General features: G+C 46.6%; 2 protein-coding genes across 7 annotated transcripts in view; one reads left to right on the top strand and one right to left on the bottom strand.

Annotated features, from left to right (window-relative positions):
• The window catches only part of dock7 (dedicator of cytokinesis 7), a 43141-nt gene that overhangs the window by 8404 nt on the left and 9903 nt on the right, over positions 1-24834 (top strand). For 2 of the 6 annotated variants that reach the window (XM_083671837.1, XM_083671836.1), the window contains exons 13-34: positions 4-97; positions 458-620; positions 9877-9994; positions 10591-10661; positions 12111-12249; positions 12463-12564; positions 12892-12978; positions 13859-14090; positions 14504-14668; positions 15279-15448; positions 18758-18847; positions 19661-19756; positions 19917-20057; positions 20398-20511; positions 20746-20913; positions 21078-21217; positions 21349-21518; positions 21667-21842; positions 22190-22372; positions 22806-22965; positions 23284-23380; positions 24119-24136. In XM_083671837.1, coding sequence (XP_083527963.1) covers positions 4-97; positions 458-620; positions 9877-9994; positions 10591-10661; positions 12111-12249; positions 12463-12564; positions 12892-12978; positions 13859-14090; positions 14504-14668; positions 15279-15448; positions 18758-18847; positions 19661-19756; positions 19917-20057; positions 20398-20511; positions 20746-20913; positions 21078-21217; positions 21349-21518; positions 21667-21842; positions 22190-22372; positions 22806-22965; positions 23284-23380; positions 24119-24136 — 2894 coding nt within the window. The remainder of the gene's footprint in view (positions 1-3; positions 98-457; positions 621-9876; positions 9995-10590; positions 10662-12110; positions 12250-12462; positions 12565-12891; positions 12979-13858; positions 14091-14503; positions 14669-15278; positions 15449-18757; positions 18848-19660; positions 19757-19916; positions 20058-20397; positions 20512-20745; positions 20914-21077; positions 21218-21348; positions 21519-21666; positions 21843-22189; positions 22373-22805; positions 22966-23283; positions 23381-24118; positions 24137-24834) is intronic. The other 4 variants (XM_083671841.1, XM_083671840.1, XM_083671838.1 and 1 more) reach the window with 3 other exon arrangements.
• Positions 2168-5281, bottom strand: angptl3 (angiopoietin-like 3; the record flags this gene model as incomplete). Its single annotated transcript, XM_083671491.1, has 7 exons — positions 2168-2352; positions 2492-2764; positions 3389-3484; positions 3855-3968; positions 4158-4269; positions 4401-4511; positions 4757-5281. The coding sequence occupies 7 exons, from the start codon at positions 5279-5281 to the stop codon at positions 2168-2170; spliced, it is 1416 nt and encodes a 471-aa protein (XP_083527617.1).

Here is a 24834-nt window from a genome sequence, read left to right as displayed (position 1 = left end):
CAGGAGGGGGACAGATTGAGTGATGATGACCTGTATAAGTTCCTGGCTGACATGAGGAGGCCGTCCTCTGTGCTGAGGAGACTGAGGCCCATCACAGGTACAGTAACACCACATCCATGAACAAGACCCACTGAATACACTGGTAATGTGATTGTTGTCATGGTATACTTTGATGATGATACAAAGCTGACTGGGGACAAGTTTGTATTGGAAGCTTCATAGGAGACTTGTAAATATAGCTATTTTAGCAAAACATTTTCCCGTGATCAGATGTTCAAGACTCTCAAGATTTTATTACAGTGGGATCAAGTTTGACAGCCAAATATCTGCATCATCATGTCAGTGTTACAGAGCTACACGCATGTTTGGGTGTCTCCAGTGACGTTCCACTTTACCAGAGAATTGTATCTTCATATTATTTGAGTGGTGAGATGTCCTGTATCTCTTCTTCTTCCAGCCCAGCTGAAGATCGACATCTCCCCGGCTCCAGAGAACCCCCACTACTGCCTGACCCCAGACCTGCAGCAGGTCAAGCCCTACCCAGACAGCAGGGTCCGCCCCACCAGGGAGATCCTGGAGTTCCCACCCAAGGATGTCTACGTGCCCAACACCACCTACAGGTGACCACCCTGCAGCCCAATGTTACCTACCCACTGTAACAGTGTTTACACAACATACAGGCCTTTTACATAGATATCAATGTAATGAACTGCAACATAATATCACGCCACGTCCCTGTGTGACTGTTGGACGCACTCGTCTTGTGTTGACCTCTCAGCCCCTGGTTGCTATTTTCTACAAGGTCACTGAAAGACGCTTATCAGACGCTTGTGTTGACATGGCCTCTTCACCTCAGGCAGTGTTTGTTTACCAGTAGACAGGCCGACCTAGATTAGCTCATGCCAACTTTAGTAGCTCTACAGACAACCTGGCAAAGAACGCGGTACGGAAGCTGTGAGCCCTGGCAGCGCTTACTTACATACATTCATTTGCATATGTTTTGATTGGACAGTGTAATTGATCTGGGTGCATGTTGTCAGCCCCTCCTCTACAGGAGTCAGTTAATGCAAATGATGCGGAAGCTTTCCGTTTTTAGAACAGATGTTATCAAGGACTTTGTTTAGGTGAGAGACTGACACGACAGGTGACAGACACACGGTCACATAGACAAATAAGTCCTTAAGGTGCCGTCACGCACGGACCTGCTTAAAGAGACACTTCACCATTTTGTAATCTCATATTAAGCCACTTAGTATGGTCTGTAGTAAAAAAGATAAGAGGAAAGGCCCCCCTATGACGTCATTGGTAGCATTAGACCATCTGCCTAGATGGGTATTTTTCATGGCAAAAAACAAGACCAGACTCAGGGATCTGTTTTGATTATGTTTGTTTTATTTGTCTTTATAAATATGATTTACCAGTGCCTCTCTGATAGGGTTGAAGTATTAGTAAGAAACTAAATATGTACAGTACATACATGCAGAAAGATAACAAAGAGTTAGAAAGGAGTCAATATGACTCAGTTACATAAGAATAAATGTGAATGACCTCTGACCCTAACATTATGGAAATTGTTTTAAATACAGTATAAAGTTAAAAAAGACATTGAACAAACTAAGCTGATAAACATATGAAGATGTTTGCATGGTTTAGCTATCTTGTAGATATTTGTGTGCTCAGCAACATGCAGAACGTGCAGTACAAGTCCAAGTGATACCTGCGCATAATCTCATGCGTTGGATAGAAGAGCTAAGGATAATGCTGTCTCATGCAGCTCATTAATTTAAGATAATTTAAAAGTATCTGTAGCATATAGTGGTTTCAGTTGTGTATAATAGCTGAGGAATCAGCCTGTGTTAGTAGTACAGTGCTGTGAAATGTTGCAGTCAATGTTAAATCTGGCGTTCCTGACCAGAACTCGCCTCTTCAGAAATCCCTCCCTGGTTTGACCCAATGATACTATTAGCATTTCTGGAACAACCTGTAGAGGTTACTGACCAGCAAGGATTGTGTCACGTTGATCGGACGTCTTTCTCTCTGATATAGATAAGAATATTTTTGGCTGTTTTCCTGTTGGCCAACAAGCTAACTCAGACAGACAGTTGGCTTGGAGCAGTCAATCTGATGTTACTGTGCTAGCCAGGTGTAATGGGGGGGAGGGGGGGGGTCATTGGAAACTTTCGGCGAGAAGGGCAGGTCGTATGGAGATCTTGGTAGACTTCAGGGAGTAGGAGGTCCCTATGCTGGGCTTCCAGTGGATCCCTTTCCTCCGCAAAGAACGACTTTTTGACCTCAACCACATGTACCTCCCGTTCAGGTTGGTGTCACCACAGGCGTTGAACCACCAGCCACCTGCAAAGGTTTGTCAAAAACATCTGTTAAAATCTGATATGATATACATCTTAAACAGGTTTCCCGTCAGAACAATTGAAACAGGTGCGTAGTCAGTCTCTACCACTGCAGTGCATTGTATAAGGTGTTTAGTCAGTACCTGTGTAGTTGCGGGCACAGTTGGAGTCCTCCTGGTTGTCATTGTCGCGGTCCTTGGTGGAGAACCTCATGCCTGTGTGGTTGCCCATGGCGTCGGGTAGGTCTCCAGACAAATGGGTCAGGTGGAGGGTGTAGTGGGTCGCCGGGCCCTCCAGGGTGAACAGGTACTCCGCTGAGCGCTTCTCCTCCTTCCAGTCTTCCAGCTCAATGCGCAGGATGGAGTCGCTCTGACCTGCCAGGCTGTGGATCTTCCTCAGGCCCAGCCAGAACTCTCCTGTAACACACAGACAACACTTGGTCAATAAATGGCCAAATGACTGTCTTGGACAAGTACTAAGCCTTGATACTTTATACTTTGTTCCCTCTCACCTATGGCGCTCAAGTCTTAAAACAAGTTTCAACACTTGATACTCCTTTTCCTTAGCCTCTGGCAGCATGTTGCAGTCATAGTATTGTGACATATTAAGGACCAGTGAAAAAAAGAAACACTGAACTATTCGTAGCCGAAGGACCTGTCGCTCTATCGGAATGCAGTATGACTGTATGGGCTGGGATCCAAGTCTGGCTCGTTTTAGTGCCGCTGGTGCACTGTGGAGTCAGACAATAGAAGAAGCTAATCTGTCAACTGGGACCTGATAGGCTACAATTACTGCTTCCTATGGGCGCTTCCTTCAGGAAGTACTTAAGAATGCTGCAGTGGATGTTTCCTTTTCAATGAAAGCCAATAGGCTTTTTGCACTGGACAGGATTCTAAGGGGAGTGATTAATCAGGTCTTCTTCATCTTATCACAGGATAAGGATTATCACCTTTAACTCAGAACAAAGATTGAGCTGTATATTGACTGTCCTTACTGATACACTCAAACCGTGTACAGTGTGAAAAATAAGCTGGACTCACGTTCCAGATCTCCAAATCCGTTCTCGTATTTCTCCCATGTCTGGTCAAAATCCACGGATCCGTCGTCCCTGCGTTGGATGACTGTTGAGCCCCCCTCTGTAGAGTAGTAGAAGAAGGTTTAGTAAACCAATGAGGAACAAGTATGCTAACACCACGAGGTCCAGCCTGATAAGTGTCCCTGTTCTTCCCCTTTAGAGATGAGGGCACTCATAGCACTCATTTCCTCTGGTGTCCGCCTGTGTTGTGGTTATCTAAGGCAGGATGACCCTGCTTCCAATACAATGGATTCAGTTTAGTCTGGTATCTTCACTCAGGTTTTGTTATCTATCTAAGTTAATTGTAGATAGTTAGGCTATTATGTAATGCAGAGAAATAGTTTGACTTGTGGAAGCTCTGAATTGTTTCTCAGAACTGTTACAGTATCTCAGGATACTCTAAGATAATGATTGAAGTGATGGTTCCTTACCTGAACTCATTTCACAGTAGACGTTGAATGGCTCTGATTGGTTTGGCTTGATAGGGAATACTCCGCTGTTCTTCTCTCCTCTGTTGAAGAGCTCACTGCAGTCCACAGGTAGGTCTGAAACACAAACACAGTACGAGCACATGGGTCAGGAAATGGACTGTCGTTCATTTCTGTCACTGTCTCATATAGGCTAGCATGATTGAATTATATATTTCCGTGTCATATAGTATGTGATATATGACGCACTAAAATATATCAAACAGATATACATGCTAGCAGTTCCTGGAGTCTAGATGCCCTTACCGCTTGTCTCCAGGCCAGTAGAGGTGTTTGTTAGATATTCAAATGGGTCGGGTGTCTCTGGGTCGGAATTTTCTACTTTCTGAACTGTCTCTTGGAAATTGTCGTCGCTTAGCTGAAACAGAAGGCAATCAGTCCATTATGCATTGGTCTTTATCACAGAAATATGTTAATATCAGTGCCCTCAAATGTAACAGTGGCCTTTTATTAAGGAAAAGGACCAGCAGAGATGTGTAGACTGGCTACCTTTTCCTCCAGATTCTTGATCTTTCCTTTCTGGTTGTCGAGCTGGTCGTGCTGCTCCCTCACGGCTTTCAGCAGCTCCGTGATCGTCCTCTCCTGAGCATCGATCACATTCTGAAACAGCCAAGTCAACGGTGACTCTTTACTGCTCATGTCAGCATTATTTTAAAGAAATTTTTTTCACTTTAGATGAAGTTTTGATTTTGGAAGACTCTTTGCAAGTGCATTATGTTTTGACTGAGAAACCAGTATTCATTAGGTTGCAATTTTTTTATAAATATGCAGAAATGTGGGCTGGTTTTTGTTTTTTCTACACAAAAGCGTCACAATCTAATTTTTTGGCATAAGTGGGAGCTCACCTTCAGTGATGCAATCTCGCTGAGCTGCTCGTGCGGGAGCATGCTCTCCGACAGGCCCTTCAGCTTCTCCTCCAGCCCGCCCACCTTGCTCTGCAGCTGGCTCCTCTCCTGCAGGATACTGTTGATCTTGGAGTTGATCTCCAGTGACAGGTTCCGGATCTCCTCGTTGTTGGCCTTGAGGAACGACGTGGTCTTCTTCAGTTCCTCCTCCTCCTCCTTGATCTCGGAGGTAACCACTGAGAGCTGATAGAAGGAGCGGTCAAAAATGTTGAGCTTCTGGAAGATGTCGTTGATCTGTGCCTTGGTTTTCTGGACGAACTCCTTGAGGCTCTGGCCCAGCTGGAGCAGGCCGTTGGCAAGCAGACGCACATCGTCTAGCATGGCGAAACGAGACTTGGCCTCGACTGGAGCCTGCGTCTGGCCCTGGGCCCGGGAGGGCACGGTGGGGTACGGCACCCCAGCGGAGTCCAGAGTGGGGAGGGCCATGGCCAGAACCACCAACATCAACAGGCTGATCACCTTCATGGTTAAATCTCTCTATGACGTGGAATAAAAAAGAAGTAATCTCTATTTCTCTCTTACTCTTTCACTCTGCACCTCTCCCTCTACCTCTCTCTGTCTCCCTCCCACTACCTCTCTCTCTCTCTCTCTCTGCTAGAAAGATGTCCGAGCAGCAGGATGGCCTCTGTTATATACCCCAGGCCAGCGAGGGGAGGGGGGATTAGTTGATCATTAAGCCCTGTTATGCTTGAGCTACTGTGCCCCCTGAAATCCCCCCGGGAGCCCCCCCACCAGAACAAACAAATCACAGCAGTGAGCGAATAGCAAATACACCCCTTCAGCTACCCCCCCTGCCCCCCCCTCCCCCATTACCCCCCAAATCCCCCCCTCACCCCCCTCCACCACCACACCCTACTCCATCTGCAGTGCCCCCGCTTTGGCTGATCAGCAGAAACCCAACAATGGCCATCAGAGTTTTGATGGATCACTGCTCTGATCAATCTCACCTCATAGCTGCACGCCTCACTCTGATTGATAATGCTGCGTGCAATTGATGTCTCTGGGTTTGATTTAACGTCCTGCTGAATCAGCCCAGCATCACTCTCTGGTGCCTCTCATTGGGTTTAGCTCAGAGGTACGCTGTATGTAATGGTGGGGTTGTCATCATCGCTATGGTTTTGCTGAAGTTGGCATTGGGGGGTTGACTAATGTGATAAGTTTGGACAGTGTGAACTCATCATCTTTGTTTTATTGTTTGGCCTTTCTATTTTGATTTACTGTTTCCTTCTGAAGACTGATGATGATGATACGCCAATCCTGACTTGTGAAAAGAAATGGAGGAACTATACAGATTTGCTTGCAGCTTTTACAGGACTCTTTGGCATACAGTGTGTCCAGTCATAAAACGCTTATCTTTTATAGGGAACACTTAGTCTGTGGTCTCGCACAGCTGTTCAGCCAAATACCTCTCCCCACACACACACACACACACACACACACACACACACACACACACAATTGCAAACACACCCATTGGTAAAATTGTGGTCTTGTGTTGCCATATTTGCACAATTCAGTTCTGTAATCTGACTGCTGCAATCAGCGTTTTTCTTTGTGAGCATCCTTTGTTGCTGCCTACTACAGCTTAGCTAAGCTTATTTTAATGCTCCCAATAATCTGACTACGTTGAGCACATTTGGTCCAAGGCTCAACAGCATGTTTAAATGTCGATCAATGGCTAGATTACATTACCATATGTTGCTGTGTGTGGGTCAAGAGAGTGGGCTCCCATACCCGTTTTCACATATATAAACTTGTGTCCAAATGTTATTTGCACTGTACTGTGAAGTATTTTGACGATTCATATCTTCTGCAGTGCGTGTTAATAGATTCTTCACAAAATGTAGGATTAGGTCTGTCAGTATGATTACAGGTGTAGGCAACTCCAGTTCATAGCTATGCAGATATGGTGGTTATTTGCTCATGTGAAGAGAGTAAAGAGACCCGAAACGTATCAAGTAAGCGTGGGTCTCTGAGCAAACACAGGCCCTATCTGTGGTTTGCTTGCTCGCTCAGCATAAACTTGGTGACTTGATTCACAAACCCAATATGTTTTTCTTATTGCTCATGCCCCTGTCTTACTGGGACATGTTGTACAGGGGTTTTGTTGTACGGTCATGTTGTACACTGACAACCTGACAACCAGCTTTCCCCTGGTTCCATTCTCATCTTCCGGATGACCTCTTTGATCTCTACATGACCTTAAAATTAGTCCGGAGGATCTTTGGCGATTTCCTGACATTTGTGGTCCATGCAGGGGTTGTTCACTGTCCCCACAGAACTGTGAAATAGTCTAATTGTCTCCTACACCTCCCCTTTATTTGTCCCCTACACCTCCCCTTTATTTGTCCCCTACACCTCCCCTTACACACATGCAAGGCACATGCAAGTTCACTTCTAAGTGAAGGATCTTTCCCAATATCTCTCACACCATAATTCATGTAATAATATTCCAGACCCACCATCCCTCACACTCTGCATGCATGTCTCCCTTACCGTAACAGACTGTCTGTGTCACCAGGCCTGGTGTGGAGGACTTGGCCTTAATCTCTGTTTGTAGACTCTGTAAACAACGGCCTCATCCCTTTGTGTACCCACAGCCCCAACATAGGAGTTTTTTTTTTTTTTTTTTGTGAGTGTAGGGTGTAGGTTGCGTCAGAGGCCCAGGGTTGGAGGGGGTTCTGTGAGTGTAGGTTGGCGGGGGGCAGGGTTTTGAAATATGCTGATCCTCATACATGGTTAGGTTGGTTGAGTCATGTTATTGAGTAACCACCAGATATTAATCTGATGAGCCCTATGGACCAATAGGAGAGATTTGCCTTTTGTTAAAAATGGAGGTACCTCCAGGCCTATGAGGCCAATGAGCCTAATGTTGGGGAGATACTGGACTGCAATTATTGTATGCTATTACAATCAGCATTAATGTTTGAAACCAGTAAAAGGGATTCCCACGTTTTTGAGTGCGTTGTCATCACAGCTGCGATTCACAGGGACCCTTCCCTGCAGAGCCATCTACGTCAGAGTGGTCTCTCTCCTCAGCTGCGGCTGCTACTGACTTCCTGTGGTCATCACCCCAGAAACCTTAGTTTCACCCTATGTATACCACTCAGTGGAGTGGAGAGCCCTGGGGGAAACAATGGTTGGAAGCGTAATGTAACTCACTACACCTTAACCCTTAGCTACCCGGACCCATTTTTCCTTGCATGAAAATTAAGCAGTGCCCAAGGAGACCCCCCCCCACCCCCCACCCCAACACTCATATCAATAGTTATGCAATGTTGCCTGCATGCATTATGCACAATGTTGCCTTTTTAAAAAAAAATGTTTTACAAATATAGGCAGTTTAACACACTATGTTAACTGCATACAGTATGTCCAGCCTCTGAATGTAAGTTTTCATTCAGCTTTTGAGACTAAAAAATTGTATTTTACCTGAAAGCCTATACAAAGCATAAATATGTGATTACAGTCCTTAACACCCAATGTTACGTACATGCAACATTAGCATTTCAAGTGACTATGCCTTCGCCAAATTCTCTGCATTTTTCTTAAATTGACTCTCTGGACATCTAATGAGCATTTTGTATCCACTTAATTTCAGTAACTCACCCTTTTGACCATGTACAAGACTCTTTCGGAGGAGCAGAATTTCTGTGTTTACAGACTTGTGAATTCCACCATTTTTCCGAGAGAACTTATGCTGGTGTGATTACAACAATCAGCTACCAGAAGGTGTGAAACGTGTTTATTAGGATCTCTTGTTCAAGACAGTAGTTTCCTTTTGCCAATTGAACGTGTACAGACATTTTACCAGGTGTTTCAAGACATTGTCGCTATACTATATGCATCATTGGGTGTTAAAGGGTTAACCTTGTGAAGAGATTCCATTGAATAGGCCAGGGTTATTCAATTTACATTAAGCCTCGGATTTCTTCAATTTTAGCCTGATCACTCAAAAGACTGAAAATTGAAAAAAATTTAGCCCAATCTGACAGGAATTTGTACCTTGGCGTGCCACAGTAAATCGGATCATGGGCGGATGGCACGGTTTGCCTGGAATATGCCATATAATAATGGACTTGCATGCTGCAATTACCTCTTTGCTCTTTATGAATGACCATGTACATGATCCTGAGGCCGAGAATGTAGGTCAGCTATAGAGTTCATGTGGGTCCAGGGTGATTGACAGGACAAGCCTCCTTTCTCCACCAATCAGTGGCTACCCTGATGGCCTTGCTCACTACATAGCGGGGGAGGGATGGGACACTGACCTATTGATGACTGTGAAAACTGTACATGCTGTACAAGTGTTTGGTTTTTTACTTTCGTCAGCAAAGCAGCAATATCATAGGGGATGTCATAATCATTCAAAGAAGAATAGTGAAGAAAGCTGTCCATCTTATAATGGTCAAAGATGTGTCAAAGGAGTGCAAAAGCAGAGAAAAAGACAGATGGTGGTTTTGTGTTGGAATCAAAAGAATATGTTTATTGAACATGACTGTAATATTGGTTGCGTTCAAATGACTAATATACAGTGCCTTCGGAAGGTATTCAGACCCCTTCACTTTTTCCACATTTTGTTATAGACTCAATATAAAATGGAAAACACAATTATAGATATGAGAGAGATTACTGTCTAAAAACCTGTTTTCGCTTTGTCATTCTGGGGTATTGCGTGTGGATTGATGGCAAATTCTTTTAATTTAATCCATTTTAAATTGAGTCTATAACACAACAAAATGTGGAAAAAGTGAAGGGGTACTGAATACTGAATATTTTCTGAAGGCACTGCCTTTGTAACCCTGATTGGTTACAACAATAACCTGCTGGATATCACTCACTGTCAGTGGAGCTAGTGGAGGGACAAGACAGGGCTCATGGTAATGGATGGGACGCAATCAGGAATGGTATCAAACACATGTTTGGTATGTTTGATACCATTCAATGAGCCTGTCCTCTGATTTCTCCCTCCACCAGCCTCCCCGGCTCACTGTTGGTTTTATTTCACATGTTTTTAGTTTAATATTGCACATTGAGTAAAGAGTGTGCGTGTGTTTCAGGAACCTGCTGTACGTGAACCCACAGAGCCTGAACTTCGCCAACCGACAGGGCTCTGCCCGAAACATCACAGTGAAAGTGCAGTTCATGAATGGGGAGGATCCCAACAATGCCATGCCGGTATGCAAAAACACACACACACACACACACACACACACACACACACACACACACACACACACACACACACACAATGCACACTGACGCATGACATTTTACAGTTCAGAATCAAATTTTGAGTTTGTTGTTTAATGTGCTGTGAATGGTATCAGAGCTATTTGTATACTGTAGCTTATCAAAAGAGCTTTTCCTGGTAGAGTTACACAATTGTAAGCCTGACAAATTTCCTAGAAATGCGTGATAAAAAAAATAACAACTGACCCAGTCGACCCAAACAGGAGTGTGTTTTAATATCTGCTGTATGTTGCCTACCATCATCAGCAATGTAATGTCTGCTCGACTGTCTGTTTGACTATCTACCTGACTGTCTATCTGACTATCTACCTGACTGTCTGTTTGACTATCTACCTGACTGTCTATCTAGCTATCTGTCTGACTGTCTATCTAGCTATCTGTCTGACTGTCTATCTGACTATCTACCTGACTGTCTATCTGACTATCTACCTGACTGTCTATCTAACTATCTATCTGACTATCTGTCTGACTATTTATTTGACTATTTGACTGACTGTGACTTTCTTCATCGTCTCCTCCAGGTGATTTTTGGCAAGTCCAGCTGTTCCGACTACACCAAAGAGGCCTACACTTCTGTGGTGTATCATAACAGGTGAGTACCTAGCAGGGGTGGGGCCAATTCCATTTCAATTCCATCAATTCATAAAGTTTCTTGAAACTCCAATTCAAATTCTAAAGCTTTTTTATTTTACATTTACTGTACAGTAGAATGTAGAACACGCACACACCGTTGAGTTGTTGGGACATACAGTATATCCAGATTTGAGCAGTTTATTGAAAATGAATGCCCTTTTTTCAATGAAAATTGAAATTCAATTCACTTCCTTTTTTTTATTGTTGGAATTGAATGGAATTGGCCTCAACCCTGGTGCCTACTACTACTCTCAGATAGAGATGTATTAGAGGGGCAATCACATGCTTATAGACGTGTCAATTGCTAACATGGTTTGAACTGAATTTCCGCTTCAATCACAAGCATCGGACACAGTAGCATTGGTTTTCCCCAAAGCACACACATGTACAGAACATACTGCACGTAGGCATTTTATTTAGCTGCTTATTGATGATGCTTATTCGTTTGAGATTCCAAATGCATGATTTAATCAGATATTTAGGAAATATGTGGTTGATGATTGATATTGAGAGTTTACATAAGCAATATTTGTATGGGAAAGCCTGCTGATTAGTGCTTTTCACGAGACTGCTGCTGGTGATTGGAGATAAACAGTAAGATTGCTTTAGAGTTTAGAATATCCATTTTCTGAAGAGCCCGGAAGTGATGTGCAAACGTCCATTTTTGCTGTTAGGCCTATATTTTCTTTACCGTTCACCAACAGTTGTCTTGGAGAAAGAAATCAATAGCTCTGTCAATCACTGTTGGGGTGTTGTCCGTGGGCCGTCCTTGGCCCAGGTCTCCTCTCTCTCCAAGAGCTGCAGACTCATGTTTTATCACCACACTTAACATGTGCTTTATGACACGGCCAGGGGTCTGTCGTTCATCATCCAGGGGTCACACCACCAAGGTTAAAGTTAATCAACCTGTGACCGTCAGGCCAGGTGACTAGGGTAGTCATCCATCATGAGCTGCCTGGCCAGGCCCAGTCCAGTCCAGTCGAATCCAGTCCAGTCCAGTCCCATCCCGTCCAGCCCAAGCCAGCAGCTCTGGCTTTGGTCAAAGACATGGCTTCATACAGTCAGCATTTCACACATAGGCCTAGATATCAGACAAGTGTCTTGTATGTATCTGATGAATTTAAGGGTTAACTTCTTCTTTCAAAGATATCATATATTTGGAAAGGTTCCACCTTTGCACTTTGGATGTTTGGTTTTAATCCCGTCAGCCAATAATGTGTTATCTTTTCCTTTTGGGGAAAAGGTTGCTCCAGCTCCTGCTCCTTTGAACCGAGGATGCTTCTTCCCTTCCCTGTATCCACAAACAATCTCTTATTTCCGATGAGAAAAAGGGGGCTGCTTTTATGAGGATGTTTAAGCCCATTTGAAGCCCTGACCACGGCTCTCTAATCTTTGTTATCTTTCCCAGATCCCCAGACTTCCACGATGAGATGAAGATCAAGCTCCCGGCCTCTCTGACCGACCACCACCACATCCTCTTCACCTTCTACCATGTCAGCTGCCAGCAGAAACAGAACACACCCCTGGAGACCCCCGTGGGCTACACGGTACTAGATGCACACTCTCTCTCTCTCTCTGTCTTTCTTTCTTCTCTCTCTCATACACTCTCTTGCTCTCCCTCTGTCTCTCTGTCTCTCTCTCTCTCTCTCTCTCTCTCTCTCTGAAGATATTATCAAAAAAATATGAGCTCTTTTGTTTCTTCAAGCTCTGATGTTTTTGTTCAGCTCCTGACTGTCTCTTCTTCTTTCTTCCCCTCTCAGTGGATCCCCATGCTGCAGAACGGCCGCCTGCGGACAGGACACTTCTGTCTGCCTGTGTCTCTGGAGAAACCTCCCCAGTCCTACTCTGTACTCTCCCCAGACGTAAGTCACCGGTGGCCATGTTGTCACTGACCCTGTTCAGAAACATCAGATGGCACCGAATGGCCTGTGTCCTCTGCTGAACAGATTACTGATTGCATCATGTTGACAAACATGCAGTTGAAATGAATGTGATCGTGGGTAGTTAGTTGAACGTCTATGGATGCTTCCTTGTTGACAATCAATAGACATGCAGTAGTCTGTTGATAGACTATTTGTATTGAAGACTGTTTAGACTCATGTTTGTAGAGCATTTGTAGTGTAGATGGACTGTCCAAATAAAGTGTTACCAAATGTGACACTGAATGATCCGTGTAATTTATTCCCTAGGTCCCTCTCCCCGGGATGAAGTGGGTTGATAACCACAGAGGAGTGTTCAACGTTGAAGTGACGTCCGTCTCCTCCGTCCACACACAGGTAGTTTAACACCACCACTACCTCACCATCACCACGACCACCACCACTACCACTACTACCTCACCACCTCCACCACCACCACTGTCCAGCAAGAAAACCCTTCTGCTCCCCATTAATATTCCCTCCCAGTCATACACACACACACACACACACACACACACACAGTCTGTGTTAACGGATCAGAGCCAGATAGATGTCAGAGCAGGTTGTGGAAGGAGCGAGAGCAATTATAGCCCTCTCCCCCTCCCCAGTTCATTAGTGACTGAACGTCTGTGGTGTAATTTAGTAAGGCCCACTCCATCTCTCAGTTGGCTGTAGTGTGGAGAGGAGAGGAGAGGAGAGGGTAGAGTGTGTTTTCCCCAGGAGCTTTACTGCTCCTAAAGTGGCTATAAATCACTGGCCTCTCCTGTACTCACTGCAGGGTTAGAACCTCCTCTCCTGTGCCCTGCCTCAGCTCCCTGCAGGGTTAGAACCTCCTCTCCTGTACCCTGCCTCAGCTCCCTGCAGGGTTAGCACCTCCTCTCCTGTACCCTGCCTCAGCTCCCTGCAGGGTTAGAACCTCCTCTCCTGTACCCTGCCTCAGCTCCCTGCAGGGTTAGAACCTCCTCTCCTGTGCCCTGCCTCAGCTCCCTGCAGGGTTAGAACCTCCTCTCCTGTGCCCTGCCTCAGCTCCCTGCAGGGTTAGAACCTCCTCTCCTGTACCCTGCCTCAGCTCCCTGCAGGGTTAGAACCTCCTCTCCTGTGCCCTGCCTCAGCTCCCTGCAGGGTTAGAACCTCCTCTCCTGTAACCAGTCTCAGATTCTAGCTCCAACCACAGCTGGCTCAATTCTCTCTCTCTTTCTCTCTTTCTCTCTTTCTTTCTTTCTTTCTTTCTTTTCAGGACCAGTACCTGGACAAGTTCTTTGCGTTGGTCCACGCTCTGGACGAGCACATGTTCCCGGTGCGGATCGGCGACATGCGCATCATGGAGAACAACCTGGAGGCGGAGTTAAAGTCCAGTATCGCAGCGCTGAACTCCTCCCAGCTGGAACCCGTGGTCCGTTTCCTCCATCTGCTGTTGGACAAGCTGGTTCTGCTGATGGTGCGCCCACCCGTCATCGCAGGACAGATAGGTACTGTACCACTCACAGCTGTGACACACACACACACACACACACACACACACACACACACACACACACACACACACACACACACACACACATCCCATCATCGCAGGACAAATAGGTACTCTACCATTGACACCTGTGACACACAAGGCCAGGAACTGTGACTAATAACCCAAATGGGGGAAAAAAAAACAAAAAAACATTTAGTAAAGAGAAAAAGTGTGACAGTTCAAAGCACAAGTTTAAAAATGACCTCATTTGGTTTTGAGTCATAGACGTGTTTTTGGCTCTCTTTTCTGCCCACACTTTACTGTGCCCACACATCAAGTACTTCTGACGGCTGGGCACAGTGAATGCCTGGTTTCTTTACTGCCGTGTCAAGTATTTTGTCCCCCCTGTCTTTTCCCTCTGTGTAGTGAACCTGGGCCAGGCCTCCTTTGAGGTTCTGGCCTCCATCGTGAACCGGCTCCATAAGTACCTGGACACCAGCCAGGACCAGCACGGACGCAACAGCCTGCTCTCCTCCTACATCTTCTATGTGTTCCGTCTGCCCAACATGGACCCCAACTCCCCCTCACCAGGTACTGTACTACACACTGCTGTCTCTCTCTCTCTCTGTCTCTCTCTGTCTCTCTCTCTCCCCCTCCCCCTCCCCAGGAACACACCCATCTCTATCCCCCTTTTCTAGCTCTTTCTTTCTAGCTCTTTCTTTCTAGATCTTTCTTTCTAGCTCTTTCTTTCTAGCTCTTTCTTTCTAGATCTTTCTTTCGACCTCTTTCTTTCTACCAGAGTGGACATATTGTCTGAGGCTTTGTTGTTGAAATGTGACACTGAATAGTTCTAGTCGGAAAGCTGAGCTCCTACAGCTCCCAGCCTGTCCCTTATCTCTCTTGGCTCATGCAGGTCCTCTGTTTTACTGCAGGGATGTCTGTCTACCTGAATAGGCCTAGTGTACCTCTTGTATTTCTCCTCTTTACTAGAGTGAACATATCTACTCTTTATTCCTCTTTAGAATACTGCAATTGAAGAGTCGTGAACTTAAAAGCGTTCCTTATTGGTTCCTTCCTCATGCCTTTTCCTCATATGTGATTGGTCCCTTGCTGCCCATACGTCCTGTTGTGCGCCTCTTACTCCCTCCAACCAATCACCTTCTGATCCTCCTCACACACTGTGTTGTGTGTGTGCTACCAGGACCAGGAGGACTGGGCGGTTCAGTCCATTACGCCACCATGGCCCGGTCCGCCGTGAGGCCCGCCAGCCTCAACCTCAACCGCTCCCGTAGCCTTAGCAACAGCAACCCAGACATCTCTGGCACGCCCACGTCGCCTGATGACGAGGTCCGCTCCATCATCGGCAGCAAGGTATGGGATGACTCCTGACCCCTTGACCCCCAGGCTTGGGTTTCCTTGGGTTTCTCTGTACTTTTGGGGTACAGACAGTCAACCATAGGCCTGTCAGTATGGCTTAGATGAGACTTTTCAATAAGGTACTTCAACACATGTTGCTAGTTTTCTGTAGTCAAGAAGTAACATTGAAGACATTTAGTGATTATCTCTCCAAGTTATTCCAAGTTGTAATCCTATGTCATTTTTGTAACCGGAACATTATTTTGAATACACACTATTCTTGCCTCAAAGTAGCAGTCAGTGCGTGCGTGCTATGAACTCTGACTTGTAGCTAATATTAGCCTATAGCTAATAGACAAACATCAGCTGGGACATCTTATCTCCCTAACCCCTGTACTGTAACACCAACCTGACACAGAACACACATCAGGACAGCCTCAGCAGTTAAGGCATACACAAAAGTATGTCAAAATCTTAGGATACAGTATATGCATTACAGTTAGTTAGTTAGTCGTTCAGTTTCAATGTAATTACACCTTAACATTCAGTTAGTCAGTTAGTTAGTTAGTCAGTAAGTTTCAATTTAAGGCAACCTTAGCATTCAGTTAGTCAGTTTCAATTTGACTAACTGAATGCTAAGGTTGCATTCAATTGAAACTGACTGACTAACTGAATGCTAAAGTTTAATTCGTCAGTTTCAATTTAATGCAACCGTAGCATTCGGTTAATCAGTCAGTTTCAATCTCACTGCTTTCAGCATATTACAGTGTTGTTGATGTAGATTACTTTTCATTGCACTGTGTGGACGGATATCCAGAGGTACACACATTAAAACGTCATTTCAGAGGAAATTAACATTTATAAATTAGTTCAAAGTGTTGAACGTATCAGTCCATGTCTGCAATTGATTTGTGAGTTTATAATCACTGTATGTTGCTTTAGTGTAGGCTTCTAGTGCAATGATTGGGCACTTTACACACATCTTGATTTGATCCCATTAGTGCTTGACAGATGAGTGATATCCTGCCTCTCTGAATGATCTTGCCTAACCTGTGAAGTGACGGATGCAGCCCCTGTTTGATGAATGGAGCCTCTAACGTTACTAAACTACACCTGTCTCTTCCTGTCTCAGAGGGAGGGGATGCCATTTCTCATATGGGAGACGCCATTTTGCATTATCTCTGTTTATGAATCAAGGGCTTGTTAATCTCTATGTGTGGGATAGACTTGAGTTTGATCTTTAACAAGCTAACTTTTACTTCCACTTACTTACGGTCCTCTCTTAACCTCTAACCTTTCGCTGTTCCCTCCCCTGTGCTGCTCTCTCTCTCTCTCGCTCGCTCCCTTGTTCCTGCCTGTGCGTGCCCTGCGTCCTTTGACCTTCAACCCCTCAGGGCCTAGACCGCTCCAACTCCTGGGTTCACACCATGGGGTGTAAGAGCGCCCCCTGGGGATCCAGTCCTGGTTCTGCCTCTGACACCATGCAGGTGGTTCAACCCCCCCCCCCCCGCTAGAAACCCCTCACCTTAACACCAATCCTGATTCACCCCCCCCCCCCCCCCCCCCCCCCCACACACACACACACACACCCAACACTTAACCCCTCCCACGCCCCAGCCACAGCGGCCTCCGTGACCATCCACCCCCATTTTTAGTTTTTACCCTCCTGCTTTCACCAAACGCCTCCCTCCCCTGGTGCTTGGGTTTGAAGCATTTGATTTATTTATTTGATTTATCCTTTATTTTGTTAAGGAGTCTCATTGAGACCATGGTCTCTTTTACAAGGGAGCCCTGCATACACAACAACCATACATCATAGCTCTCATATTCAAACCCTTAGTAGAGTAATGCCTACTGTGATGTCATCTAAAAGGGACAACTGTGGCATCACCCAATCATAGTAGTCCTCAGAGATAGTCCAAGAGGACCACAATGGAGATAAGTCATAGACCTTTTTGCGCCTTTATTCTTGATGATTCTTTATCAAGTGCATAGTTGTGTATTTGCACCTTGTTTTTAAATTATAAAATAAACTAAACTAAAGACTAGATAGGCATCTTCCTACAGGTACATTATCTAAAAGTAAAAACAAAAAATATAGATAGTTTTGCTGCCCCCTATTTTTTTTTTAATATTCTAAAACTTGAGTGGTTCAGAGGCTAGCGTTTTGAAAAGTCCTCTTTTCATTGACGTTCTTCATCCTCTCATTCCCTCCTCCTCAACGTCCCTTCATCTTCACCTTCATTTGATCACCATGCATGACCTCCTACTAATATCATCACAGTGTGGATGGAGCATGTTGCTGCACGTTATATTGGTGTCCGCAGGGTCTGGGTGTGTGTGTGTCTGTGTGTCTGTGTGTCTGTGTGTCTGTTTGTCTGTTTGTCTGTGTGTCTGTATATGTGTGTGTGTGTGTGTGTGTGTGTGTGTGTGTGTGTGTGTGAGAGAGAGAGCTTGCATATGTGAGCTTGGGTGGGTGGGTGTGTGCTTGCGTGTGTGCTTATCTGCTTTTTGTTGTGTTTGTCTGCTTGCTTGTTTCCTGTGTTCATCTTGATATGTTGTCTTCTGTCTTCTGTCATTGTCAAAGTTGATTTGAGGCTCTAGTTATGGCCAAACTTTTTCAGGGGTTTGACTCTGGTGCATCCCCAAAAAATCCAATATCATTTCTTTGGTGATTTCCAAGTTCAGAATTATTTATATTCATTCAATTATCAACATGACAACTTTAGAGTTAAGTTGTATTCCTACTTATGTAACATTTGTATGAAGGTTAACCCAGTTCAGGGCTATATATGGAAAGAAATAATGTTGACAACGTGCATTTTTACAAACTTTTTTTCATGTAAAGATACATCAAGGGTATTTTATGTTTGCTTGTGTGGCACGAAAGTTGTGCAAGCATCCTATAAGTCTGGCCAAATAGTTTGTAATCAAAGTGAATGAACTCGAGCACTTTGTACTATAAGGTCGACATTGGTAAATGCTTTATTGCATCGTTGAATTTATATTACAAGAGCGTGTTTGTATAAATTGTGTTTGCGTCTTTGTGTGTTTGTCTTGCGTGTTGGTTTGATGTGTGTGTGTGTGTGTGTGTGTGTGTGTGTGTGTGTGTGTGCGTGCGTGTGTGCGTGCGTGTGTGCGCGCCTGTGTGTGCACGCGCCTGTGTGTGCGCGCCTGTGTGTGCGCGCGCCTGTGTGTGCGTGCGCCTGTGTGTGTACATGCGTGTGTGAGACTCTGACATCTCCTTCAGCTGAGAAGGTGCTACCACACGCTCCTGTGCTCCTCACTAATCTGTTGTGACCGTTCCATTCATCCCACCCATAGGCCATGGAGCGCAGTGGAAACCGCATGTCTTCCCACACTGAGAGCGCCAGTTTCTTGCAAACTTTAACAGGACGGTTACCCACCAAAAAGGTAGAGCCACTACCGCACAGGGGAGGAGCCAGCCCCCCTCGCCTTTCTGTCTGTCTGTCTGTCTGTCTGTCAGTGGATGTGTGCCTCTTGATTGGATGCTGATTTTGGTGTTATGGTCTTGTTGGATGCAAAGTATACTGTCTGTGCCGCCTCTTGTTGTGAATGACGTTTGATGACAGTGTTGCACAGGAGTGATGTGATGTGATGTAATATGTGTGTGTTGAGTACCATGACTGTAACCTTATCACTTCTTCTATGGGTCAGTGGTGAAACGGCACTCACTTGATGTTTCTATTTAATGAAGCCTCCCTTTTCAGTGTTTCCACACACAGCAGGCCACGTGGATTATTTATTTTCTTTTTCCTTTTTTTGCTTTGTTTTATGTTTTAATAAAGCCGTAATAAGTCTAAAATAAGTTTTTGGAACCCCTGTGTTAACATCATCATTATTTGAGCATTAAAGCCTCATAGATATATGAATGGCAACATTATGTTTACTTCCTGCAATAGTGAATTTTGCATCATCAAATCACTTTTGTAGGAAGTCAATATACGAAAAGGCTAACTGAAGTTATCCTTCAGTACACTTAGGTTGTCTGCACACAGGCATTGTGCTCAATGGTCATCCGGTATATAGTTGGTGAATGTGTAGTTGTAGATGTTGGTAGATGGTCTGTACACTATGACATGTTACCTCACTCCTCCTGGCCCGTGTCCATCTCTCTCTCCCTCTCCTCTCTCTCTCTCTCTCTGTCTCTCTCTCTCTCCCTCTCCCACTCTCTCCTCTCTCTCTCTCTCTCTCTCTCTCTCTCAGCTCTTCCATGAGGAGCTGGCCCTACAGTGGGTCGTGAGCAGTGGCAGTGTTCGGGAAGGAGCTCTCCAACAAGCCTGGTTCTTTTTCGAGCTCATGGTAAGAACAAGAACTACATTACCCATTACCCACAGAGACCCACTGTTTGATTCTCTTGGTGGGCGTGTCAGAGGAGCACTTGAATGCACCATTAGTGACTAGGAAAATCTGCCTCACCTGAATGCCCCTCCTTCCCCCCCTCCCCTCCCTCCCCCCTAAGGTGAAGAGCATCATCCACCACCTGTACTTCACCGACCGCCTGGAGTCACCCAGAAAGAACCGTTTCCCTGAGCGCTTCATGGATGACATCACCGCCTTGGTCAGTACCATCGCTGGAGACATTGTGTCACGCTTCCAGAAGGTAAGGACCAGTCTAAGAACGAACAGTCTCCAGGAGAGGCTGGTGGGAGGGAGAAATCGGAGGACGGGCTCATTGTAATGCGTGGAATGGAATGTGGAATGGTATCAAACACCCTCAACACACGTGTTTGATACCATTCCTCATTCCATTCCATGCATTACAAAGAGCCCGTCCTCCGATTTCTCCTTCCACCAGCCTCCCCTGACTGTCTCTGTTCCTGTTAGGAGTATACCTGAGTGGGTAGCTCCACCACACAATACCTCAGTCTATAACCTCATCTGTGACCCCTGACCCCTGTGTGACCCCCTGACCTCTGTGGGTGACCCTCTTGTCCTGTCAGGACCTGGAGCTGGTGGAGAGGCTGAACACCAGCCTGGCCTTCTTCCTCAACGACCTGCTGTCCGTCATGGACCGAGGCTTCGTCTTCAGCCTCATCAAGACCTACTGGAAGCAGGTACTCACTGACAAACTGACAACGTAAGAGGGGTTGTGGAGGAGGAGGAGGAGGAGGAGGAGGAGGAGGAGGATGATGAAGCCACTAACGTTAGATAAGGAGTATCTCAGTGTGCAGGCTTTCTTCCCAATGTAACACTTCAGAGACATGAAGAGGCAGTAGTTACTGTCGTTATTTCTTGCATGTAGAAATGTTATATTTCATTTAAAAATGAGTGTGCATGTCTCTCCACAGGTGTCCACTAAGCTGTACGCGCTGCAGAACCCCACCCTGGAGTCTCTGAGGCTGGACTTCCTGAGGATCGTCTGCAGCCACGAACATTACGTCACCCTCAACCTCCCCTGCAGCCTCCTCACCCCCCCAGCCTCCCCCTCCCCCTCCGTGTCCTCTGCCACCTCACAGGTGAGGCACACGCACTTCACACGCACACATGCACACATACGCATGGACGTGCACACACACACACACACTTCACAAACACACTGTACACACTATATCTGGAACAGTGATAGTCGTATGGGTGATGCCTCTTCTTTTAATGTCACCACCTCTCCCTCCCTCCACAGAGCTCTGGGTTCTCCACTCACGTCCAGGACCAGAAGATCGCCAACATGTTTGAGCTGTCCGTGCCCTTCAGAGAGCAGCACTACCTGGCCGGACTGGTGCTGACCCAACTGGCCGTCATTCTGGACCCAGAGGCAGAGGGGTCAGTACTCTGTGTGGGTCTGTGCGTGTGGTGCGTGTGTGGTGCGTGTGGTGTGTGTGGTGTGTGTTTGGTGTGTATTGAGAGAGGTTCTCTTCTAACCCCTTCTCTCTCTCTCTCTCTCTGTTTTGTAGAATGTTTGGATTGCACAAGAAGGTGATCATGGTGGTCCATAACCTTTTGTCCAGCCACGACTCTGACCCTCGCTACGCCGACCCCGAGGTCAAGGCCAGGGTCGCCATGCTCTACCTGCCACTCATTGGTATCGTCATGGAAACGCTACCCCAACTGCATGACTTCACAGGTAGAGAATGTATCTCGTCTAAATTTAGCTCCGGGGTTATCAGCTGCCCCAATAAGGTCACTCTCAGATGTTTGTTATCTGTTCCGACTGATAATCTTTTATCCGTCCCCTCCCCCTCTCCCCTTTTCCCTCCTCTCCCCTCATGCAGAGTCTCATAACCAGTGGGGGCGTCCCGGGGCGGTACAGGGGGCCACGGGAGGGACAGGGGGAGACGAGAACGAGGCAGAGGGCAACAGCATGATCAGTCAGACCGTTGCCGCGGCGATAGCAGGGACTTCCGTCCCCCAAATGTCCCGGCCCAGCAGCTTCCTGCTCAACCCGCAGGTAACTTCCTGTCAGGTGCTTTTCTCTTTTTTGTTCCTCCCTGTGATGAGTGATGACTGAAAATCACGATAGAATAATCTAAACTGATTTGTTAAATAGCGCATTCTCCACGTCACCTGAACTACGGTGGCCCTCGAGGGTCAACAGTCACCACGTAACATATCCTCACACTCCTCCCTGTCCTATTCCACTCCATATCTCTTCTCTTTTTGAGTCTCATCCTTCCTCCTCCTCCTCCTCCTCTTCATCTCCCATTCTGCCTCTTCTTCTTCTTCTTCTTCTTCTTACTTTCACTTTTTCCTCCCCCTCCCTCCCTCTCTTCCTCCCCTCTCCCTCTCCCTCTCCAGGCCAGTCGTCAGCACGGCTCCTTCTCAGCCGAGTCCAGCCGCAGCCTCCTGATCTGCCTGCTTTGGGTGCTGAAGAACGCGGACGAGATGGTTCTGCAGAAGTGGTTCACGGACCTGTCTGTGTCCCAGCTCAACCGCCTGCTGGACATGCTCTACCTCTGCGTCTCCTGCTTCGAGTACAAGGTAACGCTTCCGCACGCGACACCAATACAGCTGCCTTTTCTCTCTACTGATTTTGTCGGCCAATTTTGACCATTCTAAAACTAGTTCCCATGTGTATACAGCTTAGCGCTGTAGCTAGCTGCTTGTTGTGCAGGAGTAAGTGTACAGCAGGGGGAGGCTAGTGGAGGTAGAAATAATGCATGGAACGGAATGAGGAATGGAATCAAACAAATGTGTTTGATACCATTCTTCATTCCATGTATTACAATGAGCCCTGTCCTCCGATTTCTACCTCCACCAGCCTCCACTGGTGTACACTATATACTGTAGCTAGCTTAGCTCTGTAGCTAGCTTAGCTCTGTAGCTAGCTTAGCTCTGTAGCTAGCTGCTTGTTGTGATGGAGCAAGTGTTGCAGTAACCCTGTGTTCTCCCTCCATCCACCTCATGGAAAAAGGCCCATGTTGTGTTCACCATGCAGGGGAAGAAGGCGTTTGAGCGCATGAACAGCCTGACCTTTAAGAAGTCCAAAGACATGAAGGCCAAGCTGGAGGAGGCCATCCTGGGCAGCATCGGGGCCAGGCAGGAGATGGTACGCCGCAGCAGGGGGCAGCTAGGTGGGTCACGCTGGTACACACTACCACACACGGATGCACACACACACTCTCACGCACGAATGCACACATACACTCTCACACACGAATGCACACATACACTCTCACACACGAATGCACACATACACACTCACGCATAGATGCGCACACACACACACAAACACACTCACGCATGGATGCGCACACACACACACACTCACGCATGGATGCGCACACACACACACTCACGCATGGATGCGCAAACACACACACACACACACACACAAAGAAGAAGAGAAGCAGCTAGATATTAAAAAATGACCACCTCTGTCCATCCTGTAGAGAGGAGTCCGTCAGGCAGTGCTTTCGGCAGCCAGGAGAACTTGCGCTGGAGGAAGGACATGACCCATTGGCGGCAGAACAGCGAGAAGATGGACAAGTACGCTTTCCTTCTGTGTGTATGTGTGTGTGTGTGTGTGAAAGACAGAGTGTACACGTGTGTGTGTGTGTGTGTGTGTTTGTGGGTGCATTGTCGTAGGGCACCACTAGAGCTACAGTGTAATACAGTGGCGACCTGGTCCTACACAAGGTAATGCTCTCCTCTCCTCCAGCTCACATCCACGCAAGCTCCATAGGGAAGTAGGGCTCCAGTTTGAACGGAGCGTTTCACAGGGTTGGGATGTACAGTAGCCCTACCGTAGGCTTGACCATGGAAGTGATCATCCATTAAAACAACATATCCTACCTCTTCATCACATGGGTGTACATCAGGGGAGGCCAGTCGAGGTAGAAATGGGACGACTGTGTTTTGATACCGTTTCTCATTCCGTTCCATGCTATTACAATGAGCCCGTCCTCCGATTTTTCTACCTCCACCACCAGCCTCCCCTGGTGTATACGTCTTGTCTAAAGCCCACCTGGGCACGTGTCCGCAAAGCGTCTCAGCGTGCTGATCTGACCAGGATCAGGTCCCCCCCCCCATCTGTCCGTAGAATCTCAATTCATTATGATCTAAAAGGCAAAACTGATCCTAGATCAAATCAGCACCGTAACTCTGAGAAGCTTTGAGAATACGGGTCCTGTTGTGTGTGTTAGTCTGTCTGTCTGTCTCACCGGTCTCACCTGTGCCGTTAACCCATTCCTCCCTGTCTTCTCTCATGTTGCTGTGTGCGTGTAGGAGCCACAGATCAGTCAGGTATGGTATGGTATGGTACATCTGGAGTGTGTGGTTCTTGAGTTCCTCCTCCTTGCTTATCTCCTGAGTTAGACCACCCTCCCCCGACCCTGACCCCCTGACCCTTCGACCCCTGGCCCTCCTGTAACGGTGCTTGGGTTGTTTCTGGTGCGGTGGGATTGCTGTGCTTTTTAATCAGTGTGCTTCTCGTCTGGGTACGCGTCTCTCTCTGTCTCTCTCCCTGATTGGGGTTTGGATTCATGGGTGAAATGTGATTCTGTCGTCAACGGTAGGGTTTCGAGAAGATGTCCTCAGTGGCTTGATGATTAACCAAGTGTCGGTGGAAACTGGACAGTTTGATCACAATCACAAGTCCGTTCCGTCCTTGGGACAGTAAACTGGAACATGTGCCTTTCAGAATGAAGTGCCTCTTCTTAAACAGGTTTTATATAAGATTTGTCCATTTCACATACAAAGGTAATGCAGCTCTGAACTTGACCGAAGTGGTCAAAGCTTCCACAGAAATCACATCTTCTACTAGTGCCCCCCCCGTCCTCCCCCCTTCCCCATCCTCCTCCTCTTCCTCTTCCTCCTCCTCCTCCTCCCCCTCCCTCCCTAACCCCACCCCCACCTGCCTCACCTCTGCTTCCTAACGACCCCCCTCTGGTGAGGGAAGGGATGGGGGGGTGTCGCGGGTTCCGCTGCTCTCCGTGTGCTCT

This window comes from Argentina silus (assembly GCF_951799395.1).
Source record: "Argentina silus genome assembly, chromosome: 6".
NCBI classification, from domain to species: Eukaryota; Metazoa; Chordata; class Actinopteri; order Argentiniformes; family Argentinidae; genus Argentina; species Argentina silus.
This window is presented reverse-complemented; position numbering and strand designations above follow the sequence as displayed.